This window comes from Oryzias melastigma, linkage group LG12, assembly GCF_002922805.2.
Source record: "Oryzias melastigma strain HK-1 linkage group LG12, ASM292280v2, whole genome shotgun sequence".
NCBI lineage: Eukaryota > Metazoa > Chordata > Actinopteri > Beloniformes > Adrianichthyidae > Oryzias > Oryzias melastigma.
This window is the reverse complement of record NC_050523.1, coordinates 4,133,600-4,151,680: the sequence shown is the minus strand read 5'-3', so window position 1 is coordinate 4,151,680 and position 18,081 is coordinate 4,133,600. Positions and strand designations below refer to the sequence as shown.

The 18,081-nt window shown below is 36.4% G+C and overlaps 1 protein-coding gene across 1 annotated transcript in view; it reads left to right on the top strand.

Annotated features, from left to right (window-relative positions):
* The window catches only part of mast4 (microtubule associated serine/threonine kinase family member 4), a gene marked incomplete at its 5' end in the record, with an annotated part of 103,919 nt that overhangs the window by 49,943 nt on the left and 35,895 nt on the right, over nucleotides 1–18,081 (top strand). Inside the window, 1 exon segment of the mRNA XM_024299282.2 lies at nucleotides 8,926–9,006. Within this exon segment, the coding sequence (XP_024155050.1) occupies nucleotides 8,926–9,006 (81 nt within the window).

Here is an 18,081-nt window from a genome sequence, read left to right as displayed (position 1 = left end):
GCACACCTTCTCCAGATTTCATCCTTTTAGAGTCGAGGCAGAAATTTACAGAGATTATTTCTACTTTTTAAAATAAAAAATGCAATCGAATGGAAAAACATTGTCAAATAGATTAAAAAAAATCTTGCATATTCGTGCGTCCTTGACACTGTGAAACCTCCTGTGTTGGGCTGTGGTTTTTCTTTAGTTAGCAATTCAAACAAACCCTTTTTTAATTTTATCTTAAAAGTTTTAGATTGGACAAAAAAAACAGGATTAAAAAGATGAGTAATTGGTTAATGAAGTGTGAAAATTACAAAATATTACAATGACAAACGTCAAACATTGCTAGTTTTTTTCAAAATTTTGGGCCACATTCATTGTGTTTACATTAGTGCTGTCAATTAATTTTAAAAAAAATAGTCAAATTAATCACACTTTCAGGTTGGGATTAATCACAATGTTTTACTGGGTACATTTAATGAGAATATTTGGCTTTTGAACAGAAACTTTTTTTTGTCTGGAATATTTAATTTTTATTAAGAGTTAACTCATCACATCAACAGTAAGATAAAGTAAAACTTTATAGACTTTTATGTCTGCAGTGTTACTCCAAGAAAACAAAAATACAGCGTGTATGTTTCTGCACTTTAATTGGTCCGGGTGAATACTCGATTCTGATTGGCTGCAGGGTGTGGATGCATACCAATGTTCTATATCTGCAGGCATCATCCTAACACTGCTTATTTTCTTATTTTTTTCTAAAATTCTTGCTTTAATTTTTATTTCTGAATTCTGTAAACTCCTCTCAGCAATATGGACAAACCTTTGCGATCATGTGATACTTCTGCGGTATCCACGGTTACGACCGGAGAATCGAGACGGCATCAAATAACTCAAATATGACATCATCAAGTACAAATCTAATAAATATGAATATTTTATAAAGTATTTATGAATCCACTGCGTTCTGAAGATGAAAATGTAAAAAAAAATAATAATGGAATAAATGTAAGTAAATGTTTTTATATGAAAAATCGTTCAAATGCAATGCATTGTGGTCTACGTAAGCCAATCTAGTGAGCGTGAATGCGTGCTGATTTTTTGCAGAGACTTCTGGGAAGTTTCCAAAAGTTCTAGATTTTGGAATTCAGAACCCCTGACAAAAGGCTGAACACGCTTTAAAGTTCACTTAGAATGAAGAGTGTGAGAATTTGGACATGATTTTCTTTGGTGAATAGATGACAAAGTGATGCGTAAACACCTGAACCTGACCAAAACTGGTTGGTCGATTTGGTTACCATACGTTTTTGACCACAACAGGAACTTGCAACAAATGTAAGCCTATTTTTTTTTTTTTAAGGCACTTTGGATTATTGTGCGTATTTGGTGGAACAAAACAGTCTCATAATGTGATATAACTACATTACCCAGAATGCCTAAAGGAACCAAAAAGCAGGTGATTGGTGGAAGGGGTTGATGGGAAGTTTTTCTTGTGAACTGTTTATTTTTTGCTTTTTCTCAGCTATAATCAGGTTTTAGAGAAGCCAAACGTGGACAATAACGCTTAAAATCGTTCAGTTACATAAAATATCAAACAAAACTCTCAGCTCATTATGTCACAGTCTCTTGACTACAGTACCCATAATGCTCCAGCAATCCATCAAGCATGTAGTATATCAAAATACTAAGCACAATGTAGACAGAAAATCTGTTTTAAGTCAGTCAGAACAACAAGACTTCACACAAAAGATACATTGTTGATTTTTTTTTTTTTTAGAAAACGAAGGATCTTAAGAATGCTTCATGACATGAAAAATAGTTTTTCCTTGTTTTGAGTCTTGACAAGAACATAGAAAACTTTTTTTTTTAATTAAGACTTTAAATCTTGTACATTTAAGGGAAGAAGTCTGAACTGTTGAATTACGAGAAGATTTGTAGGTTTATGACTTTAAATCTCGTAAAAAATACTTTTTTTTTGGTTGGCCTAATACTTTGTTGTATATTTGTCACTCAGATTTCCATTTTTAAAATATTATGATGCAAAACTCTCCCTTTGTTTTTCCTGGCTCTTCACTTTGTTGCATTAAAGTGTTGCTAAATTGTATTTCAAGCTGTCAATGAGTGCCTTTTGTTGCTGTTTGTTCTGCCTTTTGTTAGTGTTTTGTTGCAGTAAAAGTTTCCAGTTAGACTCGCTTATTTTTTTTCTTCCAAACTTGTTTATGAAATCTAGATCCTTCTAGTTCAAAGATGACAGATTTATAGGTTGACCTTAACCACTGGAAGTCTCTGGCAGTTCAGAAATCTGTCATTTGTATGCGGATCCCGACAGACTTCCGCGGATTTGTTGGCGATTATGTTGGATCCCATTTCCCGCCATCAGCACAGAAAGGCAGCCCGCCGCTCTCACGCTGCCAAACTCCATCATCTGCTTTTCCATGCAACCCAATCTCCAGGCTGACGGCAGATTACATTACATTCAGTTTAGCAGATGCTGTCAACCGCGCTTCATTAACTCCATCATCACAAATCCCCTTCTTTGTCTTCCGTCTCCTGCGTTCTGCAGAAGTCTTAAAAAATTCTCCTTTTTATCAGAATCCTTTCTTTAAGAAACATTTCGTTTTGAAGGAATCCAAACCATTTCTAAATCAAAGTGGTTCTTATATGCAAGTCCTCATTATTCTTTAGATCAGATTTGCTTTTTGGTAAAAACCTTAAGTGAGTTTTAGAGTTGAGACTTGATATTATTGTTTTTAATTAATAATTAAAAAAAGATTTAAGTGTGAAAAGCAGATTTTTAAATGTTAAAAAAAACATTTTGGATTTCAGCAAAAATGTTCTGTTTATAAATCTATAAATGTTAGGTATTTAAAGTAGAAAACACAGGTGTTTTTCGTTATAACCTTTTGTTTTTATATATTTTTGTTCTTTTTTTTTTTTTAGAGCTACAACTTACCTCATTTGCTCATAAAAACTATAATTAAAATTGGAAAAGCCAGAATGTCAAAAGATGTATTTCCATTGACTATGAAATTGCACAAAAATAAATTTGCGATAATAAATTTGCCTAATGGAAACACAACAAAAGAAAAACAAAACTCATATTTATCAAAACAAATGTTTTGGGCTTTGATGAGGCTAATCAAAATTGCCATATTTCGCAAAACTGCAATGAAACACTTTTTTTTTCTTTACAGTTAAATGAGTCATGTGACCAACAACCAGATACCACATCCACGATTTCCCGAAATCTCTTCATCCATAGCCCCTCCCACGTAGCTTAACGCTCCAAGGACTTAGTAAGATGCTGACGTCTCCTTTGATAGATGATGAAGAGCGCTAGTGCTGTGGCACAAATGTGAACATATCTGCTGTAAATCAAAGTATTGTTCAGGTCCGTCGCCGTGTTTTTGAATGACTTATGGTGTGAGTTGGTTTGTGTTTATTCTAGAGCTGTCTATCAATTTAAAAAAACTTCATCAGATCTAAACCTAAAAAATAACATGAATAAAGTAATAAAACTGGAATATTTTTTATTTTGTAAACAGGATAAGCAGGATAATGCCCGTCGTAGTGAGCATTATCAGAAATTAACAACGTTGCGGAAGGCGGTTGCTTCGCGGGGTGTAATTATTTAGCGTTGGTAAATATTAACACGTTCATTTTTTTATTAATCGCGTGCATTAACACGTTTACATTGACAGTCCTAGTTTAGTCGCACACATTATGATATAAGAATTGCGAAATTGTTTTTCTCAATATTTCTATAATTTCGATTCAAATTTGAAGTTTTACGCACATGTTCACTGCGGCTAAAGACACGATCTGTTTTGTTTTTGTGCTTGTCACAATATTGCTCTGTGTTTGGTTCTTTGGCCGCTGAAGATGCTAGTGCAGATTGCTGAAGATGCTAAAATTGAAAGCTAAAAACAATAAAGTTGATAGCTGAAATTAATAAATCTAATAGCTGAAAACGCTGAAGCTGATAGCTAACTAAAGTATTGACTAAATGCTAAATTAGCCTAGAAAAAGCTAAAGAGCTTTAGTTGGTCAAAACAGCTAGCTGAAATAATAGCTAATCTCCAAAATAGTCTAAAAACAAAAAAGCTTAAATGAGCAAAAGTAGCTAGCACGTAGCTGAAATATTAGCTAAACTCCAAAATTGCTAGAAAAACAAAAAAGCTTAAATTAGCCAAAAAAAGCTAGCATGCGCTGAAATATTAGCTAAACTCCAAAATAGCATAAAAAATGAAAAAAGCCTAAATTAGCCAAAACAGCTAGCATACAGGTAAAATATTAGCTAAACTCCAAAATAGCTTAAAATGTTTTAATAAATGCTGAAATAGTCCATAAAGCTAGCATAATGCCATTATAACTTTCAACTTTACTACACTCTGACTCTATATAATATAAAGTAACGAATAATCGACTATTAAATTAGTCGATTATTCGACTAATCGTGACAGCAGAAATCAAATCTGCCGTTTTCTACAAGCCTCAGTGACTTTTACTAAATTTGTGCAGCAGACTTTTTGTAAGGAAAGTCACGACAAGAATCTATTTTTACTTCCTTTTGCCTGCAGTTTTTCTTTCATCACAGAATGACAAAACAACACAAAATCTTTAACAGGCTGTAACTTTATTAACCGTTAGCATGATAATTCCAGTTGAATCAACTGGAATTATCGTGTTAACGGTTGAAAAGTTCCAGTAACAACCTTGTGTCATTCAGGGAATAGATTCAGTTTTTTCACCTTGATTTTGGTACAAAAAAGAAGAAACTGACATGTTTTATTTATTTAATTTATTCGTTTAGGCTGCAGTTTTGCTTCATTCCATAAACGAAGCTGCTCCCCGTGATTGATCTCCTCTTTGGCAGAGGGCTCCCCTCTTGCTCGGCGGCTCTCGGGTAGCTGACGTCACCCCTGTCACATTGCGGTGCACAGTGCGCGCCTTGTGCTAGCTTCTGTCAAGGTGACTGTGCCTGGAGGTGTAGGTGACTGCGTGTTCTGCCCGGCGAGGGGAGGGGGGGGTGGTCGTGGTGGTGAAGGAGCGAGGGGGCGTGTCCTGCGGGGAGCTTTTGTCCTTCCCTCCAACGTCTCGGCTGAGGAGCTCGTTTGACAGCGTCAAGGTAGAACGTGGATAGACCAAAACAAGAGTCGTAGCTCCCCCCCTTCTCACCCCCTCCCTTCCTGTGGGGGGGGATAGACAAACCAATCGGTTTGTGTGGTGGCGGCTCTTTGTCGGTGCAGAGGGAGCAGCAGCAGGCAGATCATGACCACAATAGAGCAAAGGAGCACAGTTCAGCCATGAAAGCCCAGCGGGAGCGGCTGAGGATCCCAGGGCTGACGCTGGAGTGAGTACCCCCCCCTCTACCACCACCACCACCATCTCCTCTGCGGCGTCCACCTGTCTCTGTCATGTCTGTCTTTCTCCGTTGCCTCATGCTCCGTTAGCATTAGCAGCAGCGGCAGCATCTGCAGCAGGAAGTCTGTGCAGTCGGCCGCAGCCTGGCAACAGCCTCTCCGTCTGCGTGCGCCCGTGTGCGCCGAGTCAGGCTCTCGTGATGATGCAAAGGAGTGGCTTTATTTACAGGCGTGACAAAAATGCAGGAAAAGGCTGTTTGTTTACAGGAGGCGCGCTGCGGCGCCGGCGCTGGCACGACTCGATTCATGTTTTATTTAGGTCAACCAGGCATTTGTTACGGTCCCCTGTGGTTGAACATTAAAGTCTGCTATTGAGCTGATGAGTGACGTCGCCCACATGCAGATGCTAAAGTGTTTACCTCTAAAAATTTTTATTAAAAATATATAAAAATGTTCAAATTTTCTCTAAAAACCAAAGGGTTTTTGCAGTTATTGTGATGTCATGGTTTGCGGTTGACATTCAGAAGCTGTTTTCCCTTCAACAGGTGAGAATGTTCATTCCTGTCTATCAAACTAAATCGAGCATCATTTTTATTAAAACTTAAAGTTTAACATTTTAAATCCAACTTTAATCCAAATTTGAACCAGACATCATTAATTTATTGTCGCACAAACACAACTTTCACGCTCTTAAAGACCCATTCTGATGAAAATTGTGCTTTTTTACATAATATTAGGAAAATTAGACTTTAAATTGAATTTCTGAGTATTTCTTTGTTCAAATTGTTGTAAATAGAGAGTAAAAACTGCAATATAGAAGCTACGAATGGTGAGCCACAAGCTCCCTGCTTAGATTTTAGTATCGATAATATTTTTAAGATACGATTCGATTCGCAATAACCTGGATCAATTCGATTACAATTTTTTTTATTCTTTCGATCCTCTCAATTAAATTTGATACAATAAAATTTTGAGTTTATTCATTTACACATTTGTTTAGAAATGTATTAATAATCTACTATATGTTTTGAATATATTTATATTAATCTGATACTGTTCATATATTGTAAAATTTATCAGTGTAATATTGAGATTGTGATACATGGTTTCTCAAAGGGAGAATCTCCAACAAGAATATTAATATCATTAACATAGTAAATGTTGTTCTGCTTCTCCTGGAGGGCGTTTCAGTTTGGCCACTAGGTGGCGATCGCTCTATATCAGTACACTTTTTCCAGAAGCAAAGAATGAGCAAAAAACTGTTTTAGACCACAAATGGTTACTACAAAAATATTTATATTCCTGCCTGTGAGTTTAGAAACGTTAATTTAGTCAGTAATGTATGTTTTAGTCGACCGAGTGTTAGCATTAGCTGTCCTATGGGAAATTCCATTAAACGTTAGCATCAAGCTAGCAGACCTTAGCTTTATTCGCTAAATGGATCTATATTTTTAGGAATCGATGAGCTTAGATCGATTAATCGATTATCCCTGCTCCGCTCTACTCAGACTTACAAACCAGTAGATCCATGAACGTCTTTGTTTTCATCGCCCAAGCTGACAAATGGCTCCAAACTGTATGGCTGGATAACTCTAACATTGCTCTCCATTTTTATTAAATCCGTAATGTTAGTGTTGGGGTTGTGAGGGTTAAAACTGCAGAAACTTTGTCCTTGAAAAAGACAGTTTTTTTTTTTGTTTGTTTTTGTTTTGTTTTTTTTGGCTAAAAGCAGTATAATCGTGATTTAAAAAAAAACGCTTTAAGTTCTTTAAAATAGATCAAAATATGATTGAAGTCTTTTATCCCTCGTTTCCTCTGAGAAGTCCAGATCGCATCAGTACGGTATTTTATGAAATGGACCCATTAGCCAGAACCAATTTGTACCATTTTCATAAGGGGGGTGGGGGGAAATCGATCTGGCGATGTATCGCGATATTTCATGTGGTGACACTTGTATTGATTTAAAATTTTGACATAATTTTGCTGCACATTAGATTAAAAATAGATAAAAAGCTAAATGGTGTCGACAGGAATATGTTCAAAACTTTGTGCTTTCAATAGAATAAATGGTTGATAAAGAATAATTCACACGTGTCTTGGTAACTGATGTCAGTAGAAAATGAGATTAGATTCTCTCACTCGATTATACTTTAGTCTAGATTAATCATTTTAAGAATACTGAAAGTTTTCAAACCTTTACTTGGCTTCATTTTCTTTTATACTCATCTGGAACGTTCCGTTCGTCCTCTGTCATTTACTATTTAGTAGGAGTGCAGGGAAAAATCGATATATCGCGATATTTTATTAAACGATACTTGTCAATTTAAAATGCTGACAAGGCGATATTTAATTATCTATGAGTGTCCTTCAGTGTCTTACTTGTTTTTCCCACATAAACCACTGACTATAAAAAACAATTTTTAAAAAAATGGGGAAAAATGTTCTGATATAGTCTTAGAATATATTGTGATACGTATCGAGATATCGAATCACCAGACTAATTTTCAGTCCTCCATTGGTGGTAGGTCCATAGAAAAATGGAACGGACCAGTTTGAGCGGAGGCTTCACAGATTTAATTTTTGCCAAAATATGCAATTTATGTTACAATGTGATGCAAACATGCAGAAAAATGTACAACAATACAATACAATGAGCATAAAAGTAGAAAAAAAAAAGGAAAATCGTAAAAATGTTGTTTCCTTCATCACAAAAAGCATCTTCTAAAAGACAAAATAATCTATTAGACTGAATTAGCAGAACCATTTATTCAAACTGAAGCAAAGTTGCAAAGAAAATGTCAAAAATCTTCTGATGAATCGTTTTGCCGCCATCGTTTTTTTAACAGATTTAAAGAAAGTAGCTCCAGATATTTTACTAGTGCTTTTTATCCTGTTGCTACGGCCACAATCTCTGCTCATATCTCACGAAACAAGACAAAATATTTTCTTTTTTTTTTTTTTTATTCTTGGGCCTGAATTATAGGAAACATAAAGGCTCTATTAGGAAAAAATGTGTTATTATGTTATATTTGCTTAAATAAAACACCTTAGTGTGTTTTTATGTAGAAATTATAGCTATTTATTCAGATGTTTTACTTTTTATTGTACTTCAATTGCTCACTACATTAAAAAAAATGTAACTTAAAAGTACAATGCAGTTGTTTTATGCACTCATATAAGGCTATAAATCAGAAAGTTTTTTTCAGTTATTATATTTAGTTTTTTTGTTCAAGGATCTTTTAGGTTCATGAATATCGTAATAACTTTTGGTGAAGGCCACTGCAGTAAAAGTTGCTCACCTTTGCATGACCCAGCGCTCTGCAGTGCTGCTGCTGCTGCTGACTGACTGAAAAGGACAAAAACATGACGTCACATCACAAACTTCATGCTTCTCGCTGCAGTCCGGAGCTCCGTTTGCTCTCTTATGGTCCATCCGGAGCTCCTTTCATGATCGTCTGCTTTCATTTTCATCCCCGTTCAGGCTCGATGTCGAACCATTTCACGTCTGTGCGATCAGTCATTGTGTGGGGGGGTTATATGTGAGGACACAACTATTCACTACACTTCATTTAACTTGCAGCCTCACTCCCAGAAGCTTGAGCCCCACTCCCACTAGCCCCTGCAGCCCGTGCAGCCCGCTGCACGCCTTCCATTTCTGGAGGTAAGCGACAGCTTCTCCGGCCGCGGCTGCTTCTGTGTTTTCCTCGCCGTCCGTGCATGCCGCTGGAAATCGTCTGCCATTGACATCAGGAGAGGACACGGAGCTTATGTAATGCTGCAGCCCCTCCCCTCCCCGCGCCGATCGGGGTTTATGCTCCCCTTTCATGTGCTAAGTAGGATTTGTGGCGTTCGCATGACATCAAAGTGAGGAACGGTCTCAATATGTCTGAATCTGCATTGGTTTAGCACTGATGAGAAATCCCAACGTTAAAGGGGAAAAACGTTCAGGATTCACGTTCATTACCTGGATCTTCACTGGTCTGATGAGGTTTTTAAATTCTGAGGAGCCTAATATTTGGTTTTGTTGATTTAAACAAGATCCTTCGTGGATTCCTACATATCCACCGTAGTTTTTTTCACCCTTAAGAAGCATTTTTAATAAGTTAAATTTAAGATTTTTTTTTGTTTTTTAGGCCAATTTGGAGCTAGAATTTTAGCTTTATGCTAGCTGTTTTGGCTTAATTTAACATTTTTCCAATTGTTTGGGCTAATTTGACATTCAGATAAGATTTCAGCTACATGCTAGCTGTTTTGGCTAATTCATGCTAGCTGTTTTGGCTAATTTAAGATTATTTTATTTTTAGCTTTTTAGGCCAATTTGGAGCTCAGGTAATATTTTAGCTTTATCCTAATTGTTTTGGCAGAATTTTACATTTCTCGTATTTTGGGGGGCTAATTTGGCTTTGAGCTAATATTTCAGCTACATGCTAGCTGTTTTGGCTAATTTGGACATTTTGCCAGTTTTCTGCTATCAATTTAAAAATCTTCAGCTATTAATCTATCACAGGTAATTTTATATATCTAGTTTTTAACGTTTTTTTTCTGTGAAGATTACAGAAATTAATTATTTAGAATTTGGCTATTTGTGGGTTTCTGTAAAACCATAAAGGGCTGTGATTTGGACAATTAGGCCAATTTGGAGTTAGCTAGAATTTTAGCTTTATGGTAGCTGTTTTGGCTGAATTAAACGTTTTTCCAATTTTTGGGGGCTAATTTGGCCTTTAGCTAATATTTCAGTTACATGCTAGCTGTTTTGGCTAATTTAAGATTTCTTTCAGTTTTTTAGGCCAATTTGGAGCCTTGGTAATATTTTAGGTTTATGCTTCCTGTTTTGGCTGAATGTGACATTTTTCCAGTTTTTGGGGGGGCTAATTTGGCATTTAGCTAACATTTTAGCTAACCATCAACTTTTTTTTAGCTATCTGCTTCAGTATTTTCAGCTCTTAACTTCAGCGTTTTCAGCGATCAATTGACGTATCTTTAACTATTAATCTATGACAGGTAATGCTATATATCTAGTTTTTACATTTTGTGTGTATTTTTTCTGTGAAGATTACACACGTGAATTATTTAGAATTTGGCTATTTGTGGCTTTCTGAAAAACCATAAACCATAAATCTGTGATTGTTACAGTCATAAAATTGATTAGAAAATATGCATACATCCACATACACCAGTGAATAAATCAATTATTACTCTTAAACATAAAGATAGTTGCTCTTTTTTGTGTAGTTCATGACACAATGAAACTATTAAGATTGTCAAGAGAATGATGACATTTGAGTTTGATTTCTGGAAATTACTTTCCCTAAATATTTGATTTTTATTGTATTCCAATTTTTTGGAATTGTGTTTTGGTTTCTAAAATGTAATTTTTTAAAATTTATTTTTATTTTATTTATCTTCGATTTGAGCGATTTGTTAATATGATTTGGACCTCAGGGCCACCGTACGATACAGCATAGCACAGCATTTGATCGCTCTCTGTGATCGGAGAACTCTGATGGTTTATCTGTTAAAATAGTAACTGTTAGTGTCAGATATGTCTGATTTTGAGGCTCCGCCCACAATACCCCAAAACTCCTACAAAAGTTGCAGAGAACCAATCAGTGTACAAACCCTGGCGTTTGTCTGGGTTCTGTTAACACTTCCTCAGCGTTCTGTCAGGGTCATTCTGTCGGATTCTCTCTTCAGAGGCTTGTTTCCCTCCAGCTCATTCAAAACAATCGCCGTGGAAAACTTTCAATGAAAGGCAGGAAACACCCACTCACGTCACCTCTGCCCCCCCGGCTTTCATAGAGACGAGTGGGCCGGCTCAGTGACTCAGCTCCACACAGGGATGCTTCTGCTGGAGGTTTTGGCTCTTGATTCTTGTTGTTGATGTCAGTAAACAAACATAGAGGGTTTGCTTCAACATCATCCTCCATCTCTTGACAACTATCCCTCTGATGCTGAAGGACGTCCAAGCTGTGAAGTAGCTGCTGAATCTGCAGTTGTTGCTGAATCGGGTTCAGGAATCACTTATTGATAAGCTTGTGTTTCACTAATGGAATTTTAAGTTGGAATTCTTAAACACGGATGGGAAACCAGCCTCTAGTGGTCATATGAGGAACTGCGCTTTTGGTGCTTTAGCAAAATATGGAAGTTTGAGTCATAAAACTTAGACCGTACTCTGAAGATTCTAGACTCAGGAGGACGCTGGTGCACGACTGATGGATGAGTGACCAAAGCCTGATCAGAGGGATCTGAGCTCTTTATGTTCTCTACAGTCATCTGAAAGTCTTTGTTTGGATTTAGTTGCATGTTTTTCACACTTAAATGTTCCAGATCATCAAACGAATTTAAGCTTTATGCTGAGATATGAAAACTAGATTCAAAATTCTGTTTTTATAGATCAACAAATCAGTTCTTCTCTGTAAAAACAACAACAAAAAAGTTTTTCATCCACATTTGGTTATTTTAATTTTTTCTTCAAATCTATTTTATATTTTCATTTTTGATTTTCTTAGCTATGTTTATGCTTTTTAGAAATAATTTTTGTTTTTTAAAGACAGAGCCATTTATTTATTAGATCGAGGTTGATGACAGACTTGATCTCAAAGTTCAATTACTAAGAAGTTTTTTGGAAAAAACTCACTAGATTGTAGAATATAGACCACAATGCATTGCATTTAAACGATTTATCATTTAAAAAAAATGTTTTTTATTAATAAATCATCCAGGTTTTATCATCAAACCACAGTGGATTAATAATTCCAGCTCTCTACCTCCTCACTGTGTAGCAACAAAGTCTGTGTTTCCCTGTGCCGGTCCCCAGCCTGGATAAAATACAGGGTTGAGTCAGGAAGGGCATCTGGCGTAGAAATCTTTCCCAAAATCATAATGTCCTGATCGGTGAAAGCTGTGGCAACCTCTGAGAGGAAAGGTGAGCAACGAGTGAATTAAATTCCTGCTCTGTACATCTTTCTGGAATTAGAGTGTTAATTTGTGGTTAATAAATAACGTGTTTTTCACAATTTTACTTAAGTGAAAAATGTATATAATATTCATTATTGACAAAAATAGTGAAATATTGTTGTGGACTGTCTAGGGATATATCTGGGTACGTATTGTGATATTTGTATCACGATATGTACCGTATCGCCAGTAAACTAGCGTAGGCCTCTTTGTAGTGCCGTCTACAACTCCAAAATCAAGTGCCCTAGAAATTTCCCAGAATCCTCTGCAAAATTTGACATTTTTCCAAATTTTGGGGGCTAATTTGGCCTTTAGCTAATATTTTGGCTTCATGCTAGCTGTTTTGGCTAATTTTAGATTTTTGTCAGTTTTTTAGGCTAATTCGTCATTTAGCGATTATTTCAGCTTCATGCTAGTTGTTTCAGCTAACTTAGACATTTTTCCAGTTTTTTTAGGTCTAATTTGTCATTTAGCGAATATTTCAGCTAGCTAGCCATCAGCTTTTTTTATGCTTTTTAGAAATAATTTGTTTTTTAAAGACAGAGCCGTTTGTTTATTAGATCGAGGTTGATGACAAACTGTCCAATTTCATTTACTCTGCGAAAAACCAGTGTCCATCGATGCTCACTACATTTGGTAATATAAACCACAATGTATTACGTTTTAAAATTTTGGGGAAAAACATGCATTTAAATGTATTTTTTTTTTTAAGAACTAGGGCTGGGATCTCCAATAATTTCCAGAATTAGTTCAATTCACCAGAGCCTGGATCAATTGGATTCAGTTTTTTTTTTTGATCCACTCAGTACAATTTGATTCAAGTCAATTTAGAGTTTACAGACACATTTATTTAGAAATACATCAATAATCAATATATATGTTTTAGGGATTTGGTCAAGTAAGCATTAGCATTAGCCGTCTTATGGGAAATCCCATTATATGTTAGCATCAAGCTAGCAGACTTTAGCATAATGCGTTGGATCAATCACTACTTTTCTATTTTTCTTTATGTTGTATTATTATTAATTTTGTTGGTATCTATATTGTTTTTTTTCTGTTCCAAACTAGCCGCACATTTAATTCCACCAGGATTTTATCCCATCATGTGTGCTTATCTACTTATACTTTCACATTTATACAACTGTGTTGAATTGTATTCATGTCACATTTTAAGGGAGTTGTCAGGTTATTTGTACGTTTGCTTTTTCTTCAGCTTTATTTGTGACATTCTGAGCCATTAAAGTGACAAAAATAATTGAAAAATGTAAAAGACTTTCATTTTGTTTGTTAAATATTTGCAATAATTTTTCATTAAATATCTTTGAGCTTCACATTTGCTCATAAACTGACCTCTTTTATATAATATAGGATTGGATTTTCAATTTGAAATTAGTGTCTTTTTCTTACTGTCATGGTAGAAGTCTGTGGATTGAGTGATGATGATATTTTAGTGATTAAGGGAAAATAGTGTCTGCCTGTGTGTTTATTTTCGTGGTCTCAGCCCGAAAAGCTGCTAAGGTGTCGTGATCTGACGTGCTGAGACGTCAGCACATTGCAGGCGGTGACCTCCCCATTCACGCTGCTTTATGCAGGTTTGACTTTGAACCAGTGTGAGCTGTCGTCTCAAATGTGGAGCACAGAAACAGAGCAGCGCCATAATTAGAGTGAAGGCTGTCACATCGGCCTGCCGGGAGACTGACGGAGCCGCCCTGAGAGGACGTTCCTGCAAACCTCGGCTTCTGCTCACAGAAATGACCTCCGATTGTGGCAAAAATGCACCGGAGCTCATCGTTTTGAATCCCTTCCAGGCAGAACGCTTGAATTATCAGCAGCGGCCTGTCAGTCTATGAAGAGCCTCCTCGTTACTCACCTGTACTGTTAACGAGACGGAAGCATCAGGCAGCGATGAGGTCATCCTAATAATTAACTGGAAAGAATAAAAGTCTAATTTATGTAGAACATCTGCAGTCTGCTCACTTTTTACTGTTATTCCTCATTTCCAGATGAGTGAATCTGCTGATGGAGAATTTAAGTTTATTGACCAAGAATTTGATATATTGATTCATCTATGTATAGATCATTTGTTTGTCGTCTTTAGTTCTTTTTATTTTGATTGCTTAAATGGCAGAATAGTTCCTTACAGACTCACTCCAATGAAAATAGCATTTTTTGTGTTTTAACATTTTCTTTTCTGATGATGGAGGACATGGACAAAGAAAATTATACGTAATTGACTATCTGAATCCTTTTTTTATTCTAATAGATCCATGAACGTCTTTGTTTTCCTCCTCTTAGCTGGAATCTGGTGGATAGCTCAGACGTTGTGAGAGGCTGTCAGCTAGCAGGACATAGTGTAAACACATAAATGATGGGAAGTGGGGGCGGGCTTACCCCACACTAACAGTCCCGCCCACAAAAACTCAAGCTGCTCTGCAAAACAATGTTCTCAAAAATTACTTTTTTTTTTTAATTTTGGCTAAAAACAGCATCATCATAATTAAGATAACCACTGAGAACGCTTTTGTCTTTAAATAAGAATATCAGTTTTTAAAATTTTTATTGGATATGAAGATTTTGTTCGTCTTTTTACGTAGGTTCAAATTAAAGATTTAAGTAGTTTCAAGAGTAAATCAAGTATTTTTTTATTCACAAGTAAATTGACCATTTTGTCAAATTAACAGGTAAAAGTTTATTTCTATGATTTAAAAAAAATCTTACATTTAAAAATTCACAAATTGTCATATTTCGCTACAAAATCAAACATATTTACCTTTTTAATTTTTACTTTTATTCAGTTCAATTTGTTATCAAAGCTGATATGACGGCAGTTCATAGGCATCTTAGTCAATAAAAAAAAAAAGATTTAAGTTTATTTACACATTTACTGTTATTTCTGTGTTATGTTTCACACCTTAAACTAACTGTGTCAACAAAAACTGCAGTTTTCACACTTTGTTCAGTGTTTGGCTCGAACAAAACATAAAAGTTAAACATTAATCAGTATTTGAAGCTGCTGTTTATGTTTGAAAATGATTTATCTTCTTTTATAATCATTTCTTTGGTCTTCCTATTCCTTTCGTATATATTTGATTTGTTTTTTTTTTGGATAATTGCAGCAAATCTAGTTTATAAAAGTTGATTTTGGAAAATTAAGTTGAATTTTATGTTTTTTAATGTCATTGAAGATAAAGATATTGATTGTGTCTTCCACCAAAAACACATTTATTCACATTTTTATTTAATAACTGATAACTTGTGAGATTTTTTTCCCTTCTAGACTTTAGTTACTTGTATTGTGCCTGAAAATATTGGAAAAAACTAGTTTGCAGTGTAGATCTGTGACTGAACATGTAAAAAAACACATAAAAGGTGAGGAAAACGAAAGCAGACTCCGTCTCTGAGCATCTAGGTGAGTAAACTTCAGCTCTGACAGATTTTTTTCTCTATAATCTTTTTGTTTCGTCGCTTATCTGCTTGTAAAGTGGAAGAGAAAATGAGTCACGGATCAAAGGTGGTTTGGTTTCGGTGAATGAGGTAAGCCTGTCCCCGCGGGGTGGAACTAATGCAGGAGTGGAGGAATCCATGGAAAAGCAGAACATTTCCGTTTCAGATGCGTCCCCGTCAACCCGCTGGCCGAGCGGGACTCTGGACACGAGCCAGTTGGTGAAAGCGGCGAACTCCCGGCAGCGTCTGCTGATGATGCAGACCCCCTCCGTCTCCCCGGCCCCCCCCTCACAGGACGTGAAGTGGTAGATGCCGGCTACATGATACGAAGCATGTTGAGAGCGGGACGGCTGTTTGGGATCCAGAACGCAGTGGCGGTTGGACGGGAAGAGTTATCCGGCGTTGGGCGTCGCTCCCCTGCAGCGGATCCGGATTGAGCGTGTGCTCCTTTCAGGATTCAGTCGGGATTAGCTTTTGAATTCCAGGACAGAGGAGGACGGCGTGTCCTCCCTGCCGCTGTGTTTTTATGCCGCAGCTGGCTGCAGATGCGGCCGTCCAGAGGAAGTTGGGGCCTCAGCGCTGCGCCTGTCAGGACTGCGGCGGAGGTCACAACCTGCTGAATCCCCACATCCGACGCTTCTCGTCCGGACCGCACAAGCTCCCTTTACACCTGCCCCTGTGCCATGACGTGGACGCCATGTCCGACTGTAGCCCGTGGACAACTCTGTCCAACTTTAACGTCCCGCATTACTTCAGTGGAGCCCATCTGCGCCGCTCCAAAAGGTACCGCCGTCAGAATATCTCATTTAGAAATGGTCAGAATCTTCCTTTGTGATCCAAATAGCATCGCTTTTTGAACTGTTCTCCTCTAAAAAGACACAAAAGAGTTTTACACTTTTTCTTCTTCAGAGGAAACTCTGAGCATGTTTTGGTTTTTGTCGGCTTGTTAAACCCCAAATAAAAAGAACCATTTCGCCGTCCTGTCACCCTTTTTATGGCTTAATGAAGCTTCTGTCATGGTTAAATTTTCTTTAAAGATATGTCTTTTCTAATCCCTGACCTATTTTTTTGTAACAGTGCAGAGAAGCTTATCAGGAAGTGCAGGCTGGTTTCGTGCAGAAATATTCATCAGAACTTTATTTTTTGAGGAAGTCACTACTGTTCTGTAAATCCCTTTAACCATTTAGTTCTGGGTTTTTAAGGTTAATTTCACAATTGTTTATTTTGGATAGCAGTTACTAACAGCAGCCAAAAAATGTAAAATAAAAATGTTTTTAAAACAATGATGAAGTAAAAGGCACATAGACGCAATCTACCCTCCCCCACGGGCTGAGTGACTCTCCCCACTCTTGTCACAAATTCATGAAAAAAAGAAAAAAAATTCAAGCTTTTCTAATTTAGTGCATTTTCTGTTGTTTTATCTCCATAGCAACCATTTTATTTTTTGGTTGCCTGGGTGTGACAAACAAAACTATGTAACTTTTAGAAGAATCGGCCAAAGTATATTTTTGAATTTCCGTAGCAACTGAGGTTTTTGTTAACTACGCCTACATTCCTAACATGTTCATATCGTGTGTCATATCATCTCGTTCAGCTTTACTCAGGGATTACATTTTTGCAGCATTCCAGTAAAAAATATGCAAATAAAAAGGGGAAGCACCACTTTTGTGAACTTGATGTACCGACACTGTTCAAAATCCTCAAACTTTAAATGATAAATAGATTTCAAATGATGCTTGAGAGGCTAGGAGGTGAACAAAAATTAGTAGAAAATACTAAATGGGATTTCTTTTAGAGAATTCAGCTATTGTCTATTTGCTGTTGAACTTAACAAAACATTTAAAATTCAAGTTTCTGGCCTCTTCCTGAGGTCAAAGGTCAACAAAACTTTTATGTTTTTTCCACAAATGTGAAATTTGGAATCTCTCCCCCACCATTTTTTGTATATTGTGGTTAAAAACTGCAAATATTACATTTTACCACGATATGGTTGCAAGCCCTAGGTCTTGTGGCCATCCCATAATATTTTTAAGGCTTGTATTGGATAGTTGATTTTTTTTGTTGTTATTTTTTGTGAGCCCCTCAAGTACAAAGGAGTATTGAGGGCCACAAAAAAAGTAAAACGTTTTTTTTTCTTATAAATTCACGACTTTTAATGTCATATTTTACTATATCAAAGTCGTAATTTTACTAAATTTGAAGTCATAATTTATTTTAAAAAAATAGCTTGTAAAATGGCCCCAATACTTCGTTGTAGATAAGAATTTTTTTTTTTTACATTTGCACGCTGTGATGTCATCATTTTTTATTTTTGTGTTTAAAGGGGCTGGTTAAC